Source organism: Mobula birostris, chromosome 9 (genome assembly GCF_030028105.1).
Source record: "Mobula birostris isolate sMobBir1 chromosome 9, sMobBir1.hap1, whole genome shotgun sequence".
Classification (NCBI taxonomy): Eukaryota; Metazoa; Chordata; class Chondrichthyes; order Myliobatiformes; family Myliobatidae; genus Mobula; species Mobula birostris.
Window position 1 is genome coordinate 87,249,755 of NC_092378.1, and position 20,057 is coordinate 87,269,811.

A 20,057-nucleotide genomic window follows, 5' to 3' on the forward strand; every position below is an offset into this window, starting at 1 on the left:
TTACTAGCTAAACTACCATCTCCCTACGAATTTTTAAAATTTGTCTTTTAGCTCTATCTAGTTGAGATGCTATTAGCTTGTTACTTTTATCTCCAAACATATAAAATTGACTTTTTAATTTAAGCAAATTTCTTTCAATAGGATAAGTTAATAGTAAATTATATTGTGATTGAAGTTCAACCCTTTGTTTAAATAATTCAACATTAGGAGAAACTGCAGAAGTGTTATCCAGATCTTTTTTGAGTTTGAAAATTCTATCTAACTCTATTTTTGTCTGTTTCTTAAGTTTAGCCAAATAAGATATTATCTGACCTCGCAAATACGTTTTGAGTGTATCCCATATAATCAATTTCGAAACATCTCCCGTATTATTAAAAAGAGAGATATCTTTTATCTGAATCTCTATAAATTTAACAAAGTCTGAACTTTGTAATAAATTTTCTGGGAAGTGCCAAGGCAAGTTTACATTGCTAACATCATTTAACTCAAAAGTTAAGCTTAAAGGCGCATGGTCCGAGACTGCAATAGAATCATATTCACATTTCTGGACTTTGGACAAAAATCGGAAATCAGCTATAAAATAATCAATTCTCGAATATTTTTATGAACATGTGAATAAAAAGAATAAACTCTGTCATTAGGATGTAAATTTCTCCAGATTTCTATCAAACCATAATCAGTTAAAAATGAATTAATAAGCGTTGCCGAACGACTTGGAAGCTGCTGATTGGTTGAACTTTTGTCAATCAAAGAGTTTAAACAACAGTTGAGGTCACCTCCCATCTGCAGCATATATTCATTTAAGTCTGGTAATAAACCGAATACGTTTTTAAAAAAAAGATCATCTACATTAGGTCCGTAGAGATTAACCAGGACAATTTTTCTATTACAAATTGTTCCTTTAATAATTAAAAATCTACCATTATTATCTGAAACAATATCTTCTTGAATAAATAAAATATTAGATTTAATAAAAATAGATACTCCCTTTGTTTTATTTTGACAAGTAGCATGGTATTGAAGGCCCTTCCATGTTTTAAAAAACCTATTTTGATCGCCCGTTCTGATATGCATTTCTTGAGCAAAAATTATATTGGGCTGGAATCGATTAAAAACTTTAAATGTCTTCTTTCGCTTAATAGGGTGATTCCAGTCACGTACATTCCAACTAATAACGTTTATCTGTTTGAGTACCATTGGATATTATTCTTAAACACAACAATACACGCATACCATCGCGGGCTAATCAAAGATGGCGGTGATGAATATAACCAAATAGAAAACGCGCATGCTCCGGAACTCCATAATGGGAAAAAATACAAAAAGTGCGTGTGGAAAAAAAAATCCCACAATAAACCCCAAAATACAAAAGTACCCCCAAATCTCCCACCATCCCCAAAGAAGGAAATCCGGCAAAAGAAAGAAAGGCCAGAACGCATCCCCAAGAAAAGACATAAGAACGGAATTCCGCGTGCCGCTTAATTTAAATAATGATTAAAAGTTTTTTCTCCCTATTCCCCCCTCCCGCTTACAACAAAAATACGTAACCTTAAACTAAGAAAGCCCAGCGAAGAAAAAAATGTTTGTACTTAATCATTGAAAATAGGCTAAAGGAATGTGGAGACAGTCTCCAAAAACACCAAAACAATACTATTAACCCAAACAGTTTAATCTCTAAAGAGAGAAAATCAACGCCATTATTCTTTAATTTACTACCTTATTTAACAAAAGAATTAAAGCTAATTATCTATTACTAAACACTCCATAATATAAGGAAAAAAATCTATATAAACTGCAAGCAAACTGACACTTAATTAATAAAGAAAAAGAAAAATAGAAACAGATAATCAAACCAGTTCAGTCTATCCGCTGTATTAATTCACTCCGTATACTAAACAGTCTTCAAAAAAAAAGTCATTCTTTAATCAAACCAAGAAGGCCATCTCTTCTTTAATAATCCATCAATCAAAAGATATCTTCAGCATACCGAAATCTTCAAAACCTATTTTCTTTCAGAAAATTATTCGGAGACTCTAATATCCTTCATGCTTCAGCCGATTCCACAATAGAACTGACAAAATCCAATGCGGTTTGGGGATCCAAGAAGGCACGAGGGGTAGAGTGTTTAGGGAATAGCTTTAATCTCGCTGGATATCTCAAGGGTGGAAAAAGAGTTTTCTCGTAAGCGATTTTCATGACCGGTATGAATTTGATCCGTTGTTCCATAACTTCCTGTGGATAATCTTCATAAAAACGGATCTCGGAACCGTTAAATTTAAAAACTTTGTTTTCTTGCACATTTTATGATTTGATCTTTAACTTTAAAGCGAAGAAAGTTGACTAAAATTGGTCGAGCTTTACCTGACGAAATAAAAATTCTGTGAGCTCTTTCAGTCTCGGGAGGCTGAGATAGCATATCCAGGAACAGAGATTGAAATAGATTGGCGAAATAATCCAATAGATTCCCAGATTCAGAGTGTTCCGGAAGACCTAAAATACGAATGTTATTTCGATGAGACTTTGCCTCTAAATCAACAATTTTGCGTTGAGCCTGTTCCAGTCGGGTTGAAATATCCGCAATCTGACGTTTCGATTCTTTAAACTCAGTATTCAAGGAAAGAATATTTTCCTCAATAGTCTGTAAACTCTGTCGGAACGACTTCAACTCAGAACTGTTATTATCCATTTTGTTATTGAGAGCCATCAACATACGTTCCAAACGCTCAGCCCAGACAGGCATATCTTCTGATATTTCTTTCGAAGGTTTTTCCTTTCTATTGCTGGGTTCAAAAGGCTGTTTTCCACTTCTTAAAGGATACGACATAATGACCACTATTTCCCTCTAAGATCCAAAAAATAAAAATTGAATAATTTTTGAATAATAGTTTAGACTGGGGAAAAGGAGGAATTAAAGGCAGCCACAAAATGTAGGTGTTACTCCATTGAGCTGCAGGCGGAACTCCTCTTGTTTTTCTCTTGCTGTCAACTTCAGACAACAAGCAGAGAGCCAACGGCCAAGACCATAAGACCATAAGACAAAGGAGCAGAAGTCGGCCATTCGGCCCGTCGGGTCTGCTCCGCCATCTTATCATGAGCTGATCTATTCTCCCATTTAGTCCCACTCCCCCGCCTTCTCACCATAACCTTTGATGCCCTAGCTACTCAGATACCTATCAATCTCTGCCTTAAATACACCCAATGACTTGGCCTCCACTGCTGCCCGTGGCAACAAATTCCAAAGATTCTCCACCCTCTGACTAAAAAAATGTCTTCGCATTTCTGTTCTGAAAGGGCGCCCTTCAATCCTGAAGTCATGCCCTCTCGTACTAGACTCCCCCATCTTGGGAAACAACTTTGCCAGATCCACTCTGTCCATACCTTTCAACATTCGAAATGTTTCTATGAGGTCTCCCCTCATTCTTCTAAACTCCAAGGAATACAGTCCAACAGCGGACAAAAGTTCCTCATATTCCCGGAATTCCCGGAATCATTCCAGTGAATCTTCTCTGTGCCCTCTCCAACATCAGCACATCCTTTCTTAAATAAGGAAACCAAAACTGCCCACAGTACTCCAAGTGAGGTCTCACCAGCGCCTTATAGAGCCTCAACATCACATCCCTGCTCCTGTACTCTATTCCTCTAGAAATGAATGCCAACATTGCATTCGCCTTCTTCACCACCGACTCAGCCTGGAGGTTAACCTTAGGGGTATCCTGTACAAGGACTCCCAAGTCCCATTGCATCTCAGCACTTTGAATTTTTTCCCCATTTAAATAATAGTCTGCCTGTTTATTTCTTCTGCCAAAGTGCATAACCATACACTTTCCAACATTGTATTTCATTTGCCACTTCTTTGCCCATTCTTCCAATCTATCCAAGTCTCTCTGCAGACTTTCCGTTTCCTCAGCACTACCGGCCCCTCCACCTATCTTCGTATCGTCAGCAAGCTTAGCCACAAAGCCATCTATTCCATAATCCAAATTGTTGATGTACAATGTAAAAAGAAGCGGCCCTAACACGGACCCCTGTGGAACACTACTGGTAACCGGCAGCCAACCAGAATAGGATCCCTTTATTCCCACTCTCTGTTTCCTGCCAATTAGCCAACACTCTATCCATGTATGTAACTTTCCCGTAATTCCATGGGCTCTTATCTTGTTAAGTAGCCTCATGTGTGGCACCTTGTCAAAGGCCTTCTGAAAATCCAAATATACAACATCCACTGCATCTCCCTTGTCTAGCCTACTTGTAATTTCCTCAAAAAATTGTAATAGATTTGTCAGGCAGGATTTTCCTTTAAGGAATCCATGCTGAGTTCTGCCTATCTTGTCATATGCCTCCAGGTACTCTGAAACCTCATCCTTGACAATTGATTCCAACAACTTGCCAACCACCGATGTCAAGCTAACAGGTCTATAATTTCCTTTTTGCTTCCTTGCCCCCTTCTTAAATAGCGGAGTGACATTTGCAATCTTCTAGTCCTCCAGAACCATGCCAGAATCTATCGACTTTTGAAAGATCATCACTAATGCCTCCGCAATCTCCACAGCTACTTCCTTCAGAACACGCGGGTGCATTCCATCTGGTCCAGGAGATTTATCTACCTTTAGACTATTCAGCTTCCTGAGTACTTTCTCTGTCGTAATTGTGACTGCGCACACTTCTCTTCCCTGCCACTCTTGAGTGTCCGGTATACTGCTGATGTCTTCCTCAATGAAGACTGAGGCAAAATACTCATTCAGTTCCTCCGCCATCTCCTTATCTCCCATTAGAATATCTCCAGCATCATTTTCTATGGGTCCTATATCTACACTCACCTGTCTTTTACTCTTTATATACTTGAAAAAGCTTTTAGTATCCTCTTTGATATTATTTGCTAGCTTCCTTTCATAGTTAATCTTTGCCCTCTTAATGACCTTCTTAGTTTCCTTCTGTAAGCTTTTAAAAACTTCCCAATCCTCTGTCTTCCCACTTATTTTTGCTTCCTTGTATGCCCTCTCCTTTGCTTTAACTTTGGCTTTGACTTCTCCTGTCAACCACGGTTGTGTCCTTTTTCCATTCGAAAATTCCTTCTTTTATGGAATATATCTGTCCTGCACCTTCCTCACTTCTCGCATAAACTCCAGCCACTGCTGCTCTGCTGTCTTTCCCTCCAGTGTCCCTTTCCAGTCAACTTTGGCCAGTTCCTCTCTCATGCCACTGTAATTTCCTTTACTCCACTGAAATACCGACACATCAGATTTCGGCTTCTCTTTTCAAATTTCACAGTGAACTCAATCATGTTATGATCACTGCCTCCTAAGGGTTCCTTCACCTCAATCTCTCTAATCACCTCCGGTTCATTACACAATACCCAATCCAGTACAGCCGATCCCCTAGTGGGCTCAACAACAAGCTGTTCTGAAAAGCCATCTTGCAAACATTCTACAAATTCTCTCTCTTGAGATCCAGTGCCGACCTGATTTTCCCAATCCACTCACATGTTCAAATCTCCCACAATTATCATAAGACTAATGAACTTTGTGCGTAACCTTCACTGTCGCTTTTGGGGTGGTGGGACTGAATGATGTGGAGGGATAAAACTCATCAGTAGAACCGATATCACTTGTGACTTGCAAATACAACCACATATAGGGCATAGTTTAAATATGGCTCATTATTCAATGAGCTTATTAGTTTGACTTTTCAGAGTGCAGTGAATATTGTGAATGGTCAAAGTGGCAAATCAACAGCTAGGTACAAAGTTAGTGGGTATATGGGTATGTCATTTCTAAAAGATCTTGCATTCAGAACTGATTACCTTCTCATCTGATATCTCAATTGTGTGCATCTGCAGAGGCAATCCATTTCTCTCTGTAGGTATTAGACAGGTAGGATATGGAGTGTAAGCATGTTGCTGTGTCCAAAATGAGCAATACCTAAAACTTGCTGTTGGTCACAGTGCTAACTGCTTAGCTAGCTTTTAGTTTTTGAACACTAAGGCTTTAACTAGAAAATGTTAACTGCAAAGTCTGGGCCTGTCCTGCTCTTTGTAATTCCATGGCTACTTAAAACAGCAGAGAACTATGAGAAATCATTATATGATGATGTGCAGCATCTTTTATAAGCTTTCCATGTATATTAGCAAGATCCTCTTGTATTGTTTGATGTCTTTATTTCTAGGCATGGGCTGATGCTTTCAGAAGCAGTCCAGATCTGACTGGTGTAGTTCATATTTATGAAGAGTTAAAGAGAAAAGGAATGGAGTTTCCAATGGCAGACCTAGATGCACTGTCTCCAATACACACACCAGGAAGAGTAAGTGTGATATGTTAACGTATTAATTAGGTGCTTCCAAGTAATATATTGACTTGTATGTGTTTTGTACTTCTGAAGGTGATGAAATCATTTGTTGAAGTTAAATGTGCAGCTTAAAGTGCTGGAACTATATAGGTCAACAACCAGCTCTGGGAAATGTTAAAATATAATAAGTTCTATGATGCAGAGAATGGGAAGGTCCTTTATGGGATTGAAGGCAGCAGTGATTAGGTGACAACCCGAAGAGAGAGGTAAAGGGATGAGACAAGTTGGAGGTAATGTAAATGGGGAAAAATACAAATAGTGGAAATATTGATTATGTGAAATAGTTGAAATCATCGTTGAAAACAAGCTTGCTTTGAACTTTGTTAGAACATGAAGGAAATAGAGATCAAAGTGAAATGTAAAATAATTGGGTAATTGGGATCTCTTCTGGGGGAAGTATGACCTGTTCAAAAAGGACAGGTTACACCTGAAACCGAAGGGGACCAATATCCTGGCGGGAAAGTTTAATAGAGCTGTTAGGGAGGGTTTAAGCTAATTTGGCAGGGGGATGGGAACTGGAATGACAGAGCAGAGGAAGGGGAAAACAGAAATAAATCTGAGATAGTGACCAGTAAAGATGTCAGGAAAGACAGGCAGGTGATGGGGCAAATTTGTAGCCATTGGGATGAGTTGCAGTGCAATAAAGTTGCAGTGAAATCAAAGCAAAAAGTACCAAATACTGGTCTTAAGGTATTATACTTAAATGCACGCAGCATAAGGAATAAGGTGGATGATCTTGTCGTACAGCTACAGATTGGCAGGTATGATATTGTGGCCATCACTGAGACCTGGCTAAAGGATGTATGTCTCGGGGAGCTGAATGTCCAAGGATACACGGTGTATCGGAAGGAACGGAAGGTAGGCAGAGGGGGAGGCATGCTTTATTGGTAAGAAATGATATTAAATCATTAGAAAGAGGTGATATAGGGTCGGAAGGTGCAGAATCTTTATGGGTTGAGCTAAGAAATTGCAGGGGTAAAAGGACCCTGATGGCAGTTATTTATAGGCCTCCAAACAGCTGCAGTGATGTGGACTACAAATTACAACAGGAAATAGAAAAAGCTTGTCAGAAGGGCAATGTTATCATAATTGTGGGGGATTTTAACATGCGAGTGGATTGGGAAAATCAGGTCGGCACTGGATCTCAAGAGAGAGAATTTGTAGAATGTCTGCGAGATAGCTTTTTAGAACAGCTTGTTGTTGAGCCCACTAGGGGATCGGCTGTACTGGATTGGGTATTGTGTAATGAACCGGAGGTGATTAGAGAGATTGAGGTGAAGGAACCCTTAGGAGACAGTGATCATAACATGATTGAGTTCACTGTGAAATTTGAAAAAGAGAAGCCGAAATCTGATGTGTCGGTATTTCAGTGGAGTAAAGGAAATTACAGTGGCATGAGAGAGGAACTGGCCAAAGTTGACTGGAAAGGGACGCTGGCGGGAAAGATGGCAGAGCAGCAGTGGCTGGAGTTTATGTGAGAAGTGAGGAAGGTGCAAGACAGGTATATTCCAAAAAAGAAGAAATTTTCGAATGGAAAAAGGATACAACCGTGCTTGACAAGAGAAGTCAAAGCCAAAGTTAAAGCAAAGGAGAGCACATACAAGGAAGCAAAAATTATTGGGAAGACAGAGGATTGGGAAGTTTCTAAAAGCTTACAAAAGGAAACTAAGAAGGTCATTAAGATGGAAAGGATTAACTATGAAAGGAAGCTAGCAAATGATATCAAAGAGGATACTAAAAGCTTTTTCAAGTATATAAAGAGTAAAAGACAGGTGAGAGTAGATATAGGACTGATAGAAAATGATGCTGGAGAAATTGTAATGGGAGATAAGGAGATGGCAGAGGAACTGAAGGAATATTTTGCATCAGTCTTCACTGAGGAGGACATCAGCAGTATACCGGACACTCAAGGGTGGCAGGGAAGAGAAGTGTGCGCAGTCACAATTACGACAGAGAAAGTACTCAGGAAGCTGAATAGTCTAAAGGTAGATAAATCTCCCGGACCAGATAGAATGCACCTGTGTGTTCTGAAGGAAGTAGCTGTGGAGATTGCGGAGGCATTAGCGATGATCTTTCAAAAGTCGATAGATTCTGGCATGGTTCCGGAGGACTGGAAGATTGCAAATGTCACTCCGCTAACATACAGAGAGGCTTTGAGGAAAGAGAAGCAGAATAAACGGTGTAAGGATAGTAAGGTAGAAGGGCTGAAATGTGTGTACCTCAATGCAAGAAGCATCAGGAACAAAGGTGATGAACTGAGAGCTTGGATACATACATGGAATTATGATGTAGTGACCATTACAGAGCACCAGGGCAGGAATGGATTCTCAATATTCCTGGATTTCAGTGCTTCAAAAGGGATAGAGAGGGCGGAAAAAGGGAAGGAGGGGTGGCATTACTGGTCAGGGATACTATTACAGCTACAGAAAGGGTGGGTAATGTAGCAGGATCCTCTTTTGAGTCAATATGGGTGGAAGTCAAGAACAAGAAGGGAGCAGTTACTCTACTGGGGGTATCCTATAGGCCCCCTGGTAGCAGCAGAGATACAGAGGAGCAGATTGGGAGGCAGATTTTGGAAAGGTGCAAAGATAACAGGGTTGTTATCATGGGTGACTTTAACTTCCGTAATATTGATTGGCACCTGATTAGTTCCAGGGTTTAGATGGGGCAGAATTTGTTAAGTGTGTCCAGGATGGATTCCTGTCACAGTATGTGGACAGACCGACCAGGCCGACAATATGTGGAATGCCATACTAGATCTAGTACTAGGTAATGAACCAGGTCAGGTCACAGATCTCTCAGTGGGTGAGCATCTGGGGGACAGTGACCACCGCTCCCTGGCCTTTATAATTATCATGGAAAAGGATAGAATCAAAGAGGACAGGAAAATTTTTAATTGGGGAAAGGCAAATTATGAGGCTATAAGGCTAGAACTTGCGGGTATGAATTGGGATGATGTTTTTGCAGGGAAATGTACTATAGACATGTGGTCGATGTTTAGAGATCTCTTGCGGGATGTAAGGGATAAATTTGTCCTGGTGAGGAAGATAAAGAATAGTAGGGTGAAGGAACCACGGGTGACAAGTGAGGTGGAAAATCTAGTCAGGAGGAAGGAGGCAGCATACATGAGGTTTAGGAAGCAAGGATCAGATGGGTCTATTGAGGAATATAGGGAAGCAAGAAAGGAGCTTAAGAAGGGGCTGAGAAGAGCAAGAAGGGGACATGAGAAGGCCTTGGCGAGCAGGGTAAAGGAAAACTCCAAGGCATTCTTCAATTATCTGAAGAAAAAAAGGATGACAGGAGTAAAGGTACGACCGATTAGAGATAAAGGTGGGAAGATGTGCCTGGAGGCTGTGGAAGTGAGTGAGGTCCTCAATGAATACTTCTCTTCGGTATTCACCAATGAGAGGGAACTTGATGGTGAGGACAATATGAGTGAGGTTGATGTTCTGGAGCATGCTGATATTAAGGGAGAGGAGGTGTTGGAGTTGTTAAAATACATTAGGACAGATAAGTCCCCGGGGCCTGATGGAATATTCCCCAGGCTGCTCCACAAGGCGAGAAGAAGAGATTGCTGAGCCTCTGGCTAGGATTTTTATGTCCTCGTTGTCCACGGGAATGGTACCGGAGGATTGGAGGGAGGCGAATGTTGTTCCCTTGTTCAAAAAAGGTAGTAGGGATAGTCCGGGTAATTATAGACCAGTGAGCCTTACGTCTGTGGTGGGAAAGCTGTTGGAAAAGATTCTTAGCGATAGGATCTATAGGCATTTAGAGAATCATGGTCTGATCAGGGACAGTCAGCATGGCTTTGTGAAGGGCAGATCGTGCCTAACAAGCCTGATAGTGTTCTTTGAGGAGGTGACCAGGCATATAGATGAGGGTAGTGCAGTGGATGTGATCTATATGGATTTTAGTAAGGCATTTGACAAGGTTCCACACAGTAGGCTTATTCAGAAAGTTAGAAGGCATGGGATCCAGGGAAGTTTGGCCAGGTGGATTCAGAATTGGCTTGCCTGCAGAAGGCAGAGGGTGGTGGTGGAGGGAGTACATTCAGATTGGAGGATTGTGACTAGCGGTGTCCCACAGGGATCTGTTCTGGGACCTCTCGTTTTCGTGATTTTTATTAACGACCTGGATGTTGGGGTAGAAGGGTGGGTTGGCAAGTTTGCAGACAACACAAAGGTTGGTGGTGTTGTAGATAGTGTAGAGGATTGTCAAAGATTGCAGAGAGACATTGATAGGATGCAGAAGTGGGCTGAGAAGTGGCAGATGGAGTTCAACCCGGAGAAGTGTGAGGTGGTACACTTTGGAAGGACAGACTCCAAGGCAGAGTACAAAGTAAATGGCAGGATACTTGGTAGTGTGGAGGAGCAGAGGGATCTCGGGGTACGTGTCCACAGATCCCTGAAAGTTGCCTCACAGGTGGATAGGGTAGTTAAGTAAGCTAATGGGGTGTTAGCTTTCATGAGTTGAGGGATAGAGTTTAAGAGTCGCGACGTAATGATGCAGCTCTATAAAACTCTGATTAGGCCACACTTGGAGTACTGTGTCCAGTTCTGGTCGCCTCACTATAGGAAGGATGTGGAAGCATTGGAAAGGGTACAGAGGAGATTTACCAGGATGCTGCCTGGTTTAGAAAGTATGCATTATGATCAGAGATTAAGGGAGCTAGGGCTTTACTCTTTGGAGAGAAGGAGGATGAGAGGAGACATGATAGAGGTGTACAAGATAATAAGAGGAATAGATAGAGTGGATAGCCAGCGCCTCTTCCCCAGGGCACCACTGCTCAATACAAGAGGACATGGCTTTAAGGTAAGGGGTGGGAAGTTCAAGGGGGATATTAGAGGAAGGTTTTTTACTCAGAGAGTGGTTGGTGCGTGGAATGCACTGCCTGAGGCAGTGGTGGAGGCAGATACACTAGGGAAGTTTAAGAGACTACTAGACAGATATATGGAAGAATCTAAAGTGGGGGCTTATATGGGAGGCAGGGTTTGAGGGTCGGCACAACATTGTGGGCCGAAGAGCCTGTAATGTGCTGTACTATTCTATGTTCTATTTAAGAAGGGGGCAAGGAAGCAAGAAGGCAATTATAGATCTGTTAGCTTGACATCGGTGGTTGGGAAGTTGTTGGAGTCGATTGTCAAGGATGAGGTTACAGAGTACCTGGAGGCATATGACAAGATAGGCAGAACTCAGCATGGATTCCTTAAAGGAAAATCCTGCCTGACAAATCTATTACAATTTTTTGAGGAAATTACAAGTAGGCTAGACAAGGGAGATGCAGTAGATGTTGTATATTTGGATTTTCAGAAGGCCTTTGACAAGGTGCCACACATGAGGCTACTTAACAAGATAAGAGCCCATGGAATTACGGGAAAGTTACATACATGGATAGAGCATTGGCTAATTGGCAGGAAACAGAGAGTGGGAATAAAGGGATCCTATTCTGGTTGGCTGCCGGTTACCAGTGGTGTTCCACAGGGGTCCGTGTTAGGGCCGCTTCTTTTTACATTGTACATCAACAATTTGGATTATGGAATAGGTGGCTTTGTGGCTAAGTTTGCTGACGATACGAAGATAGGTGGAGGGGCCGGTAGTGCTGAGGAAACGGAAAGTCTGCAGAGAGACTTGGATAGATTGGAAGAATGGGCAAAGAAGTGGCAAATGAAATACAATGTTGGAAAGTGTATGGTTATGCACTTTGGCAGAAGAAATAAACAGGCAGACTATTATTTAAATGGGGAAAAAATTCAAAGTTCTGAGATGCAACGGGAGTCCTTGTATAGGATACCCCTAAGGTTAACCTCCAGGTTGAGTCGGTGGTGAAGAAGGCGAATGCAATGTTGGCATTCCTTTCTAGAGGAATAGAGTATAGGAGCAGGGATGTGATGTTGAGGCTCTATAAGGCGCTGGTGAGACCTCACTTGGAGTACTGTGGGCAGTTTTGGTCTCCTTATTTAAGAAAGGATGTGCTGATGTTGGAGAGGGTACAGAGAAGATTCACTAGAATGATTCCGGGAATGAGAAGGTTAATATATGAGGAACGTTTGTCTGCTCTTGGACTGTATTCCTTGGAGTTTAGAAGAATGAGGGGAGACCTCATGGAAACATTTCGAATGTTGAAAGGCATGGACAGAGTGGATGTGGCAAAGTTGTTTCCCATGATGGGGGAGTCTAGTATGAGAGGGCATGACTTAAGGATTGTAGGGCGCCCATTCAGAACAGAAATGCAAAGAAATTTTTTTAGTCAGAGGGTAGAGAATCTATGGAATTGTAGCGGTGTGCTACACACAGCGCTAGAATAACCACACGGAGTCGGTGAGTTGGAGTTGTGATAAAGAGATTTGTTCAAACTTCGTGGCCTGCTTTAAAGCCTTCCTGTTCCCACCCTCCCTGGGGCGGGACTGCTGTGGGGAATGCATATTCCCAGAACCATTCCGCAGGCGGGATTTTCCCCCTGCTGGTGAAGATAGCCTGGCGCCCTTTTTGGGGCCAGCCCTCTGCCTGCGCGCGCTGTTTTGTGAGCCGGTTCATGTGTGCTAGAAAGTGGGTCGCCACATAACCACCCCAGAACCAGTGATACCTCCCCCAGTGTCCACAGTCTGGATTGGCCTCTGTTTGGGAGGTCTGCTGCTGCGCCGCGGTGCCTGAGCCTGGACCGGCTGCGCCAAGTCCACATGGGTCAGTTTGAGTCGGTCCACCGTGAAAACCCCCCAATGTCCAGCACGAACGTGGACCCGTTGTTCCTGATCACCTTAAACGGCCCCTTGTAGGGCCGCTGTAGCAGTGCCCAGAGTCCGCCCTGTCGTACAAAAAGAAACTTACAGTTCTGCAGGTCTTTGGGTAGGCAGGTTGGGTTCTGTCCGTGCTGTGAAGTGGGTATGGGGATCAGGTTACCGAGCCTCTCCCGTAGTCTGTCCAGGACTGCTGTGGGTTCTTCCTCTTGCCCCCTTGGGGCTGGTATGAACTCTCCTGGGACGACCAGGGGTGCTCCGTACACCAACTCGGCCGACGAGGTGTGCAGATCTTCCTTGGGCGCCATGCGGATTCCGAGCAGGACCCAGGGAAGTTCGTCCACCCAGTTAGGCCCTTCCAGGTGGGCCATGAGAGCCGACTTCAGGTGACGGTGGAAACGCTCCACTAGTCCATTCGACTGTGGGTGGTAGGCAGTTGTGTGGTGTAGCTGCGATCCTAAAAGGCTGGCCATAGCTGACCCCAGGCTGGAGGTGAACTAGGCATCCCTGTCGGAGGTAATGTGGGCCGGTACTCGGAAGCGTGCTACCCAGGTTGCGATCAGTGCTTGGGTGCAGGATTCGGAGTTGGTGTCGGTGAGCGGGACTTCCTCTGGCCATTTGGTGAAGCGGTCTATCATAGTTAGGAGGTACCGTGCTCCTCGTGACACTGGCAGGGGCCCCACGATATCCACATGAATGTGGTCAAACCTCCGGCGGGTGGGTTCGAACTGCTGCATTGGAGCCTTGGTGTGCCACTGCACCTTGGCCGTTTGGCACTGCATGCACGTTTTGACCCATTCACTGACCTGTTTACGCAGCCCATGCCACACGAACCTGCTGGAGACCATCCGGACGGTTGTCCTGATGGAGGGGTGCGCTAAGTTGTGAACGGATTCGAAAACCTGCCGGCGCCAGGCTGCCGGGACGACGGGGCGGGGTTGGCCGGTAGCTACATCACATAGTAGGGTCCTCTCACCTGGGCCTTCGGGGAGGTCTTGGAGATGCAAACCGGAGACTGCAGTCCTGTAACTGGGGATCTCAGCGTCTGCCTGCTGTGCCTCTGCCAGCGCTGCATAGTCCACCCCCTGGGACAGGGCCTGTATGGTCGGTCGGGATAGTGCGTCGGCCACGACGTTGTCCTTTCCAGAGACATGCCGGATGTCCGTTGTGTACTCGGAGATGTAGGACAGATGTCGCTGCTGGCGGGACGACCAGGGGTCGGACACCTTCGTGAACACAAAGGTAAGCGGTTTGTGGTCTGTAAATGCGGTGAAGGGCCTACCTTCTAAGAAGTACCTGAAATGCCGGATTGCCAGGTATAGTGCCAATAGCTCCTGGTCGAAAACACTGTACTGGAGTTCAGGTGGTCGTAGGTGTTTGCCGAAGAACGCCAGGGGTTGCCAGCAACCCTCGAGTTGTTCCAGCACTCCACCGACTGCTGTGTTGGATGCGTCCACCTTGAGGGCAGTAGGAACGTCCGTTCTCGGGTTTTAACGAAAGCGGCTACGGCCTCTTCGTCCCAGGTAATGTCCTTGCCCTTACCCGACATCAGAGTGAACAGGGGGTGCATGGTTCGGGCTGCTGAGGGGAGGAAACGGTGGTAGAAATTCACCATACCCACGAATTCCTGCAGGCTTTTGATTGTGTTGGGTCGGGGGAAGTGGCGGACCACGTCTACCTTGGCGGGCAGAGGGGTTGCCCCGTCTTTAGTAATCCTGTGGCCCAGGAATTCGATGGTGTCAAGTCCAAACTGGCATTTGGTCGGGTTGATTGTAAGGCCGAATTTACTCAGGCGGGAGTAGAGCTGGCGGAGGTGGGACAGATGCTCTTGACGACTACTGCTGGCTATGAGGATGTGGTCCAAATAGATGAATGCAAAGTCCAGGTCACGTCCCACCGCGTCCATTAGCCGCTGGAACGTCTGTGCGGCATTCTTTAGACCAAACGGCATTTGGAGGAATTCGAAAAGTCGGAACGGTGATGAGTGCTGTTTTGGGGATGTCGTCCAGATGTACCGGGATTTGATGGTATCCCCGGCCGAGGTCTACCTTGGAAAAGATCCTTGCGCCATGTAGGTTTGCTGCAAAGTCTTGAATGTGCGGCACAGGGTAGCAGTCTGGCGTTGTAGCCTCGTTCAGTCTGCGCATGGTCTCCAGCCCCCCGTTGCCTTGGACACTATGTGCAGGGGGGAGGCCCATGGGTGTCGGACCATCATATGATCCCCAATTCCTCCATCTTCTTGAACTCCTCCCTCGCCAGTCGGAGCTTGTCCGGGGGAAGCCTTCGAGCACAGGCGTGGAGGGGTGGTCCCCAGGTCGGGATGTGGTGCTGTACTCCGTGTCTGGGCGTGGCTGCCATGAACTGCGGTGTCAGTACTGATGGGAAATCCGCCAGGACCCTGATGAATTCATCATTGGACAGCATGATGGAGTCCAGGTGTGGGGCTGGCAACTTTGCTTCACCCAGGGAGAACGTTTGAAAAGTCTTGGTGTGGACTAGTTGCTTCCCTTGCAGGTCGACCAGCAGGCTGTGAGCACGCAGAAAATCCACCCCCAGGAGTGGTTGGGCCACGGCAGCCAGTGTGAAGTCCCACATGAACCGGCTGGAGCTGAACTGTAGCCACACCGTGCGGGTGCCATTGGTTGGTATTGTGCTGCCATTTGTGGCCCTCAGGGTGGGTCCCGGTTCTCTGTTGCGGGTATCATAACTCGTTGGAGGTAAGACGCTGATCTCTGCTCCGGTGTCGACCAAAAATCGCTTCCCGACTACTTGTCCCAGACGTACAGGAGGCTGTCCTGATGGCCAGCCGCCATAGCAATCAGCGGCGGCTGGGCCTTGGCATTTCCCGGGAATTTGCAGGGTGGTCTACAGCAGCGGGCCTCTGTGCCCCAACGCTGGTGGTAGAAGCACCATTGTTCGTTGGGCTCTGCTTCCGGGCCTGGTCTGGTCTGTTGTTGGGCACGCAGCTTGGTGATCTGTGCAACGGATGCCCCCCTCTCCTTCTTGGCCTTCCATAGCACATCTGCCCGGGCCGCCACCTCCCGGGGGTCGCTGAAATCTGTGTCGGACAGCAGCAGGCATATGTCCTCGGGCAGTTGCTCTAGGAACGCCTGCTCAAACATGAGGCAGGGTTTGTGTCCTTCAGCCAGGGCCAGCATCTCGTTCATTAATGCTGACGGCGGCCTGTCTCCCAAACCATCCAGGTGCATTAAGCGGCGTGCTTGTTCGCGCCGTGAGAGTCCGAAAGTCCTTATGAGCAGGGCTTTGCTGTGTATTTTCCGTTCTCCGGGGGCGACTGTATAAACTCCTCAACTTGTGCAGCAGTCTCTTGGTCGAGGGAGCTCAGCACGTAGTAGTAGCGAGTGGACTCCGAGGTTATCTGCCGAATGTGGAATTGTGCTTCTGCCTGTTTGAACCACAGACGGGGTCTCAGCGGCCAAAAGGTTGGCAGTTGTAACGAAACTGCGTGAACAGATGCGGCGTCAGTCATCTCTGGCCCAAATATCGTTTGGGCCGTCAGGGTCACCAAATGTAGCGGTGTGCTATACATGGCACTAGAATAACCACATGGAGTCGGTGAGTTGGAGTTGCGATAAAGAGATTTATTCAAACTTCGCAGCCTGCTTTAAAGCCTTCTCGTTCCCGCCCTCCCTGGGGCGGGACTGCTGTGGGGAATGCATATTCCTGGACCCTTTCCGTGCACGGGATTCTCCCCCTGCTGGTGAAGATAGCCTGGCGCCCTTTTTGGGGCCGGCCCTCTGCCTGCGTGCGCTGTTTCGTGAGCCGGTTCGTGTGTGCTAGGAAGTGGGTCGCCACAGAATTTGTTGCCACGGGCAGCAGTGGAGGCCAGGTCATTGGGTGTATTTAAGGCAGAGATTGATAGGTATCTGAGTAGCCAGGGCATCAAAGGTTATGGTGAGAAGGCGGGGGAGTGGGACTAAATGGGAGAATGGATCAGCTCATGATAAAATTAAATTGCAGGTATCTGGAAGCTCAGCGTCAAGCTCAGGCAATTGGAACAGAAGTTTTCATCACTTGCCCAATCTGCATTTAGTTTCTCTGAGTCATGGAGTAATACTGCATGGAAAAGGGGCTCAACTGGTCTATGCTGACCACAGCGTCTTCTCTGCTAGTCCCAGTTAGATTAGATTAGTTTAGATTATGAGGACACTCAGTCCTCGTTTATTGCATGCATGCATTAAGAAATGATACAATGTTCCTCCAGAGTGATATCACAGAAAAACAGGACAAACCAAAGACTAACACTGACAGGACCACATAATTATAACATATAGTTACAGCAGTGCAAAGCAATACCATAATTTGATAAAGAGCAGACCATGGACATGGTAAAAAAAAAAGTCTCAAAGTCTTGATCGACTCCCGATAGACCCCAATAGCAGGCAGCAAAAGGTATAAACCTCCAGACACCGACAACTGCCGATGCATTGGAAGCACCTGACCACAGTCGACACTGAGTCTGTCCGTCCGAAAACTTTGAGCCTCCAATACAGCCTCCCGAGCGCCACCCTCTGCTGAGCGCTTTCGACCTCGCCCCGGCCGCCGAAACAAGCAAAGTCGAGGATTCGGGGCCTTCTCCTCCGGAGATTCCGGACCACACAGTAGCAGCGGCAGCGAAACGGGCATTTCAGAAGTTTCTCCAGATGTTCCTCCATACTCTCACGTCTGTCTCCATCGAATCAGAATTGTGCACTGTACCCTTCTTGACACATAACAGATATCATTCACCGGGGTGGCCGCGCGTGCTGCGTCACGCCGCCATCTTCTTCTCCTCCCAATCAATGCTGGCTCAGTTGCCCACATTCACTAGGTTTGGCCCTTTTATCTCAGAGAAGATGTGCTGAAACTGGGTGGATTCAAAGGAAGTTCACTAAAATTATTCCAGTATTGAATGGCTTGTCACACGAAGAGCATTTGATGGACCTGGGCCTGTATTCACCGGAGTTCAGAAGAATGAGGGGTGACCTCATTGAAACCCGTTGAATGGTGAAAGGCCTTGATAGACTGGATGTGGAGAGGATGTTTCCTATGGTGGGAGAGTCTAAGACCAGAGGACAGCCTCAGAATAGAGGGCTGTCCTTTTAGAATAGAGATGAGGAGGAATTTCTTTAGCCAGAGAGTGGTGAATCTAGAACTCTTTGCCACAGGCAGTTGTGGAGGCCAAGACTTTATGTATATTTAAGACAGGGGTTGACAGATTCTTGATTGGTCAGGGCATGAAGGGGTTTGGGAAGAAGGCAGGAGATTGGGGCTGAGAGGAAAATTGGATCAGCCATAATAAAATGGCGGAGCAGACTTTATGGGCCAAATGGCCTAATTCTGCTCCTATATTTTATGGTTTTATAATCCTTGAAACCTCTTCCCTCCATTAAAAGGCTATCCAAATGCCTCTTTAATGTTACAATTGTAGCTGCCTCAGCCATTTCAGGTACTCATTGCCCTCTTTGTAAAGAGGTTAACTTTCAGGTCTTTTTTAAATCTCTCCTTTCTTATCTTGTATCTTTGTCCCCTGGATTTGGACTCCTAACCCTAGGGAAAAGATCATGACCACCCACCTAATCCATGCCCCTCATTGATTTTGTGGTCCAGGGAACAAAGATCCAGCATGGCCTGACGAAGGGTCTCGGCCTGAAACGTCGACTGCACCTCTTCCTACAGATGCTGCCTGGCCTGCTGCGTTCCACCAGCAACTTTGATGTGTGTTGCTTGAATTTCTAGCATCTGCAGAATTCCTGTTGTTTGGCCTATACAAGCCCTCTAGTCGAGGAAGCATCCTCGAAAATCTCTCTATAAGCCCTCTCCAGCTCTACAATGTGTTTCCTGTAACAGGGTGACCAAAACTGTATATGATATTCCAAGTGTGGTTTCACCAGTGTCTTATATAACTGCAACTTAACAACTCGCAAAATCGATGTCTTGACCAGTAAAGTCCAACGTGTTAACAAAATACCTACTTCACCACCCTGTCTACTTGCACAGTCACTTTCAGCGAACTCTGCACTTTTACTCCCAGGTCTATCTGTTCAACAACACTCGACAGTGTCCTGCCATTCACTATATACAAAAGTCAAATGTAGAAAAAAACCACATCAGCATACTAAATTTCATGAAGTACTTGTAAATGACTGCTTCACAGTGTTTCATTTTCCACAGATAACTGCCTGATCTGCATATTACAGGCAAGTTATTTATTCTCTGGACAGAAATGACTATAAAATTGCAGAGTATACCTATATGAACCTCATCCCTCATTATTGAGCCAAACAGAATAGCGCAGCTGACAACCCTTTATTCATGTGAGAGGAATTTAACTGGGTGTTTACCTTCCACATGTGTCACTATATTTATGTTAAATCATCATCATCATCATCATCAGGTGCCATGCCCAGACTGAGCTTTGACTGCCATGGCCCACACATTCCTGTTTCGGGTCAAGTGGATCAATTCATTGGTATTCATTTCCAGTTCTCTGGCTGCTGTCTCCATCATCATTTGTCTTTGCCTTCCTCTTGCTTTCTTCCCTTCAACCTTTCCCATAATTACCATGCATTCTAACTCCTCTTTCCTAATCACATGTCCAATGAAGTTACCTTGCCTTTTCATGATCTCATATATTATTTCTCTTTTTGTGCTTGCTCTGTTCATGACATCCTCATTAGATATTCATTTCATCCATGATATTCTTTGCATCTTCCTCAAAAACCACATCTCTGCTGCTTCAACTCATTTCCTCATGTTACTAGATATTGTCCAACATTCTGATCCATATAATATAACTGGATAAACATAACATTTCAGTACTCTGAGGCGGGTTGTCATGCCTAGTTTAGTATTGGTCAGTATACTCTTCATTCTCGTAAAGATGTCTTTTGCCATCACTATTCTTCTTTTGATGTCCATGTTGCACCTGCCATCTGATGTCACCCAGCTTCCTAAGTAGCAAAATTTCTGTACTTGTTT

The 20,057-nt window shown here is 45.2% G+C and overlaps 1 protein-coding gene across 7 annotated transcripts in view; it reads left to right on the forward strand.

Annotated features, from left to right (window-relative positions):
• LOC140202867 (TOM1-like protein 2) overlaps positions 1-20,057 on the forward strand; it is a 180,699-nt gene that overhangs the window by 77,603 nt on the left and 83,039 nt on the right. For 6 of the 7 annotated variants that reach the window (XM_072268363.1, XM_072268364.1, XM_072268369.1 and 3 more), the window contains 2 exons: positions 6,163-6,297; positions 7,090-7,200. In XM_072268363.1, the coding sequence (XP_072124464.1) occupies positions 6,163-6,297; positions 7,090-7,200 (246 nt within the window). The remainder of the gene's footprint in view (positions 1-6,162; positions 6,298-7,089; positions 7,201-20,057) is intronic. The other variant, XM_072268367.1, reaches the window with a different exon arrangement.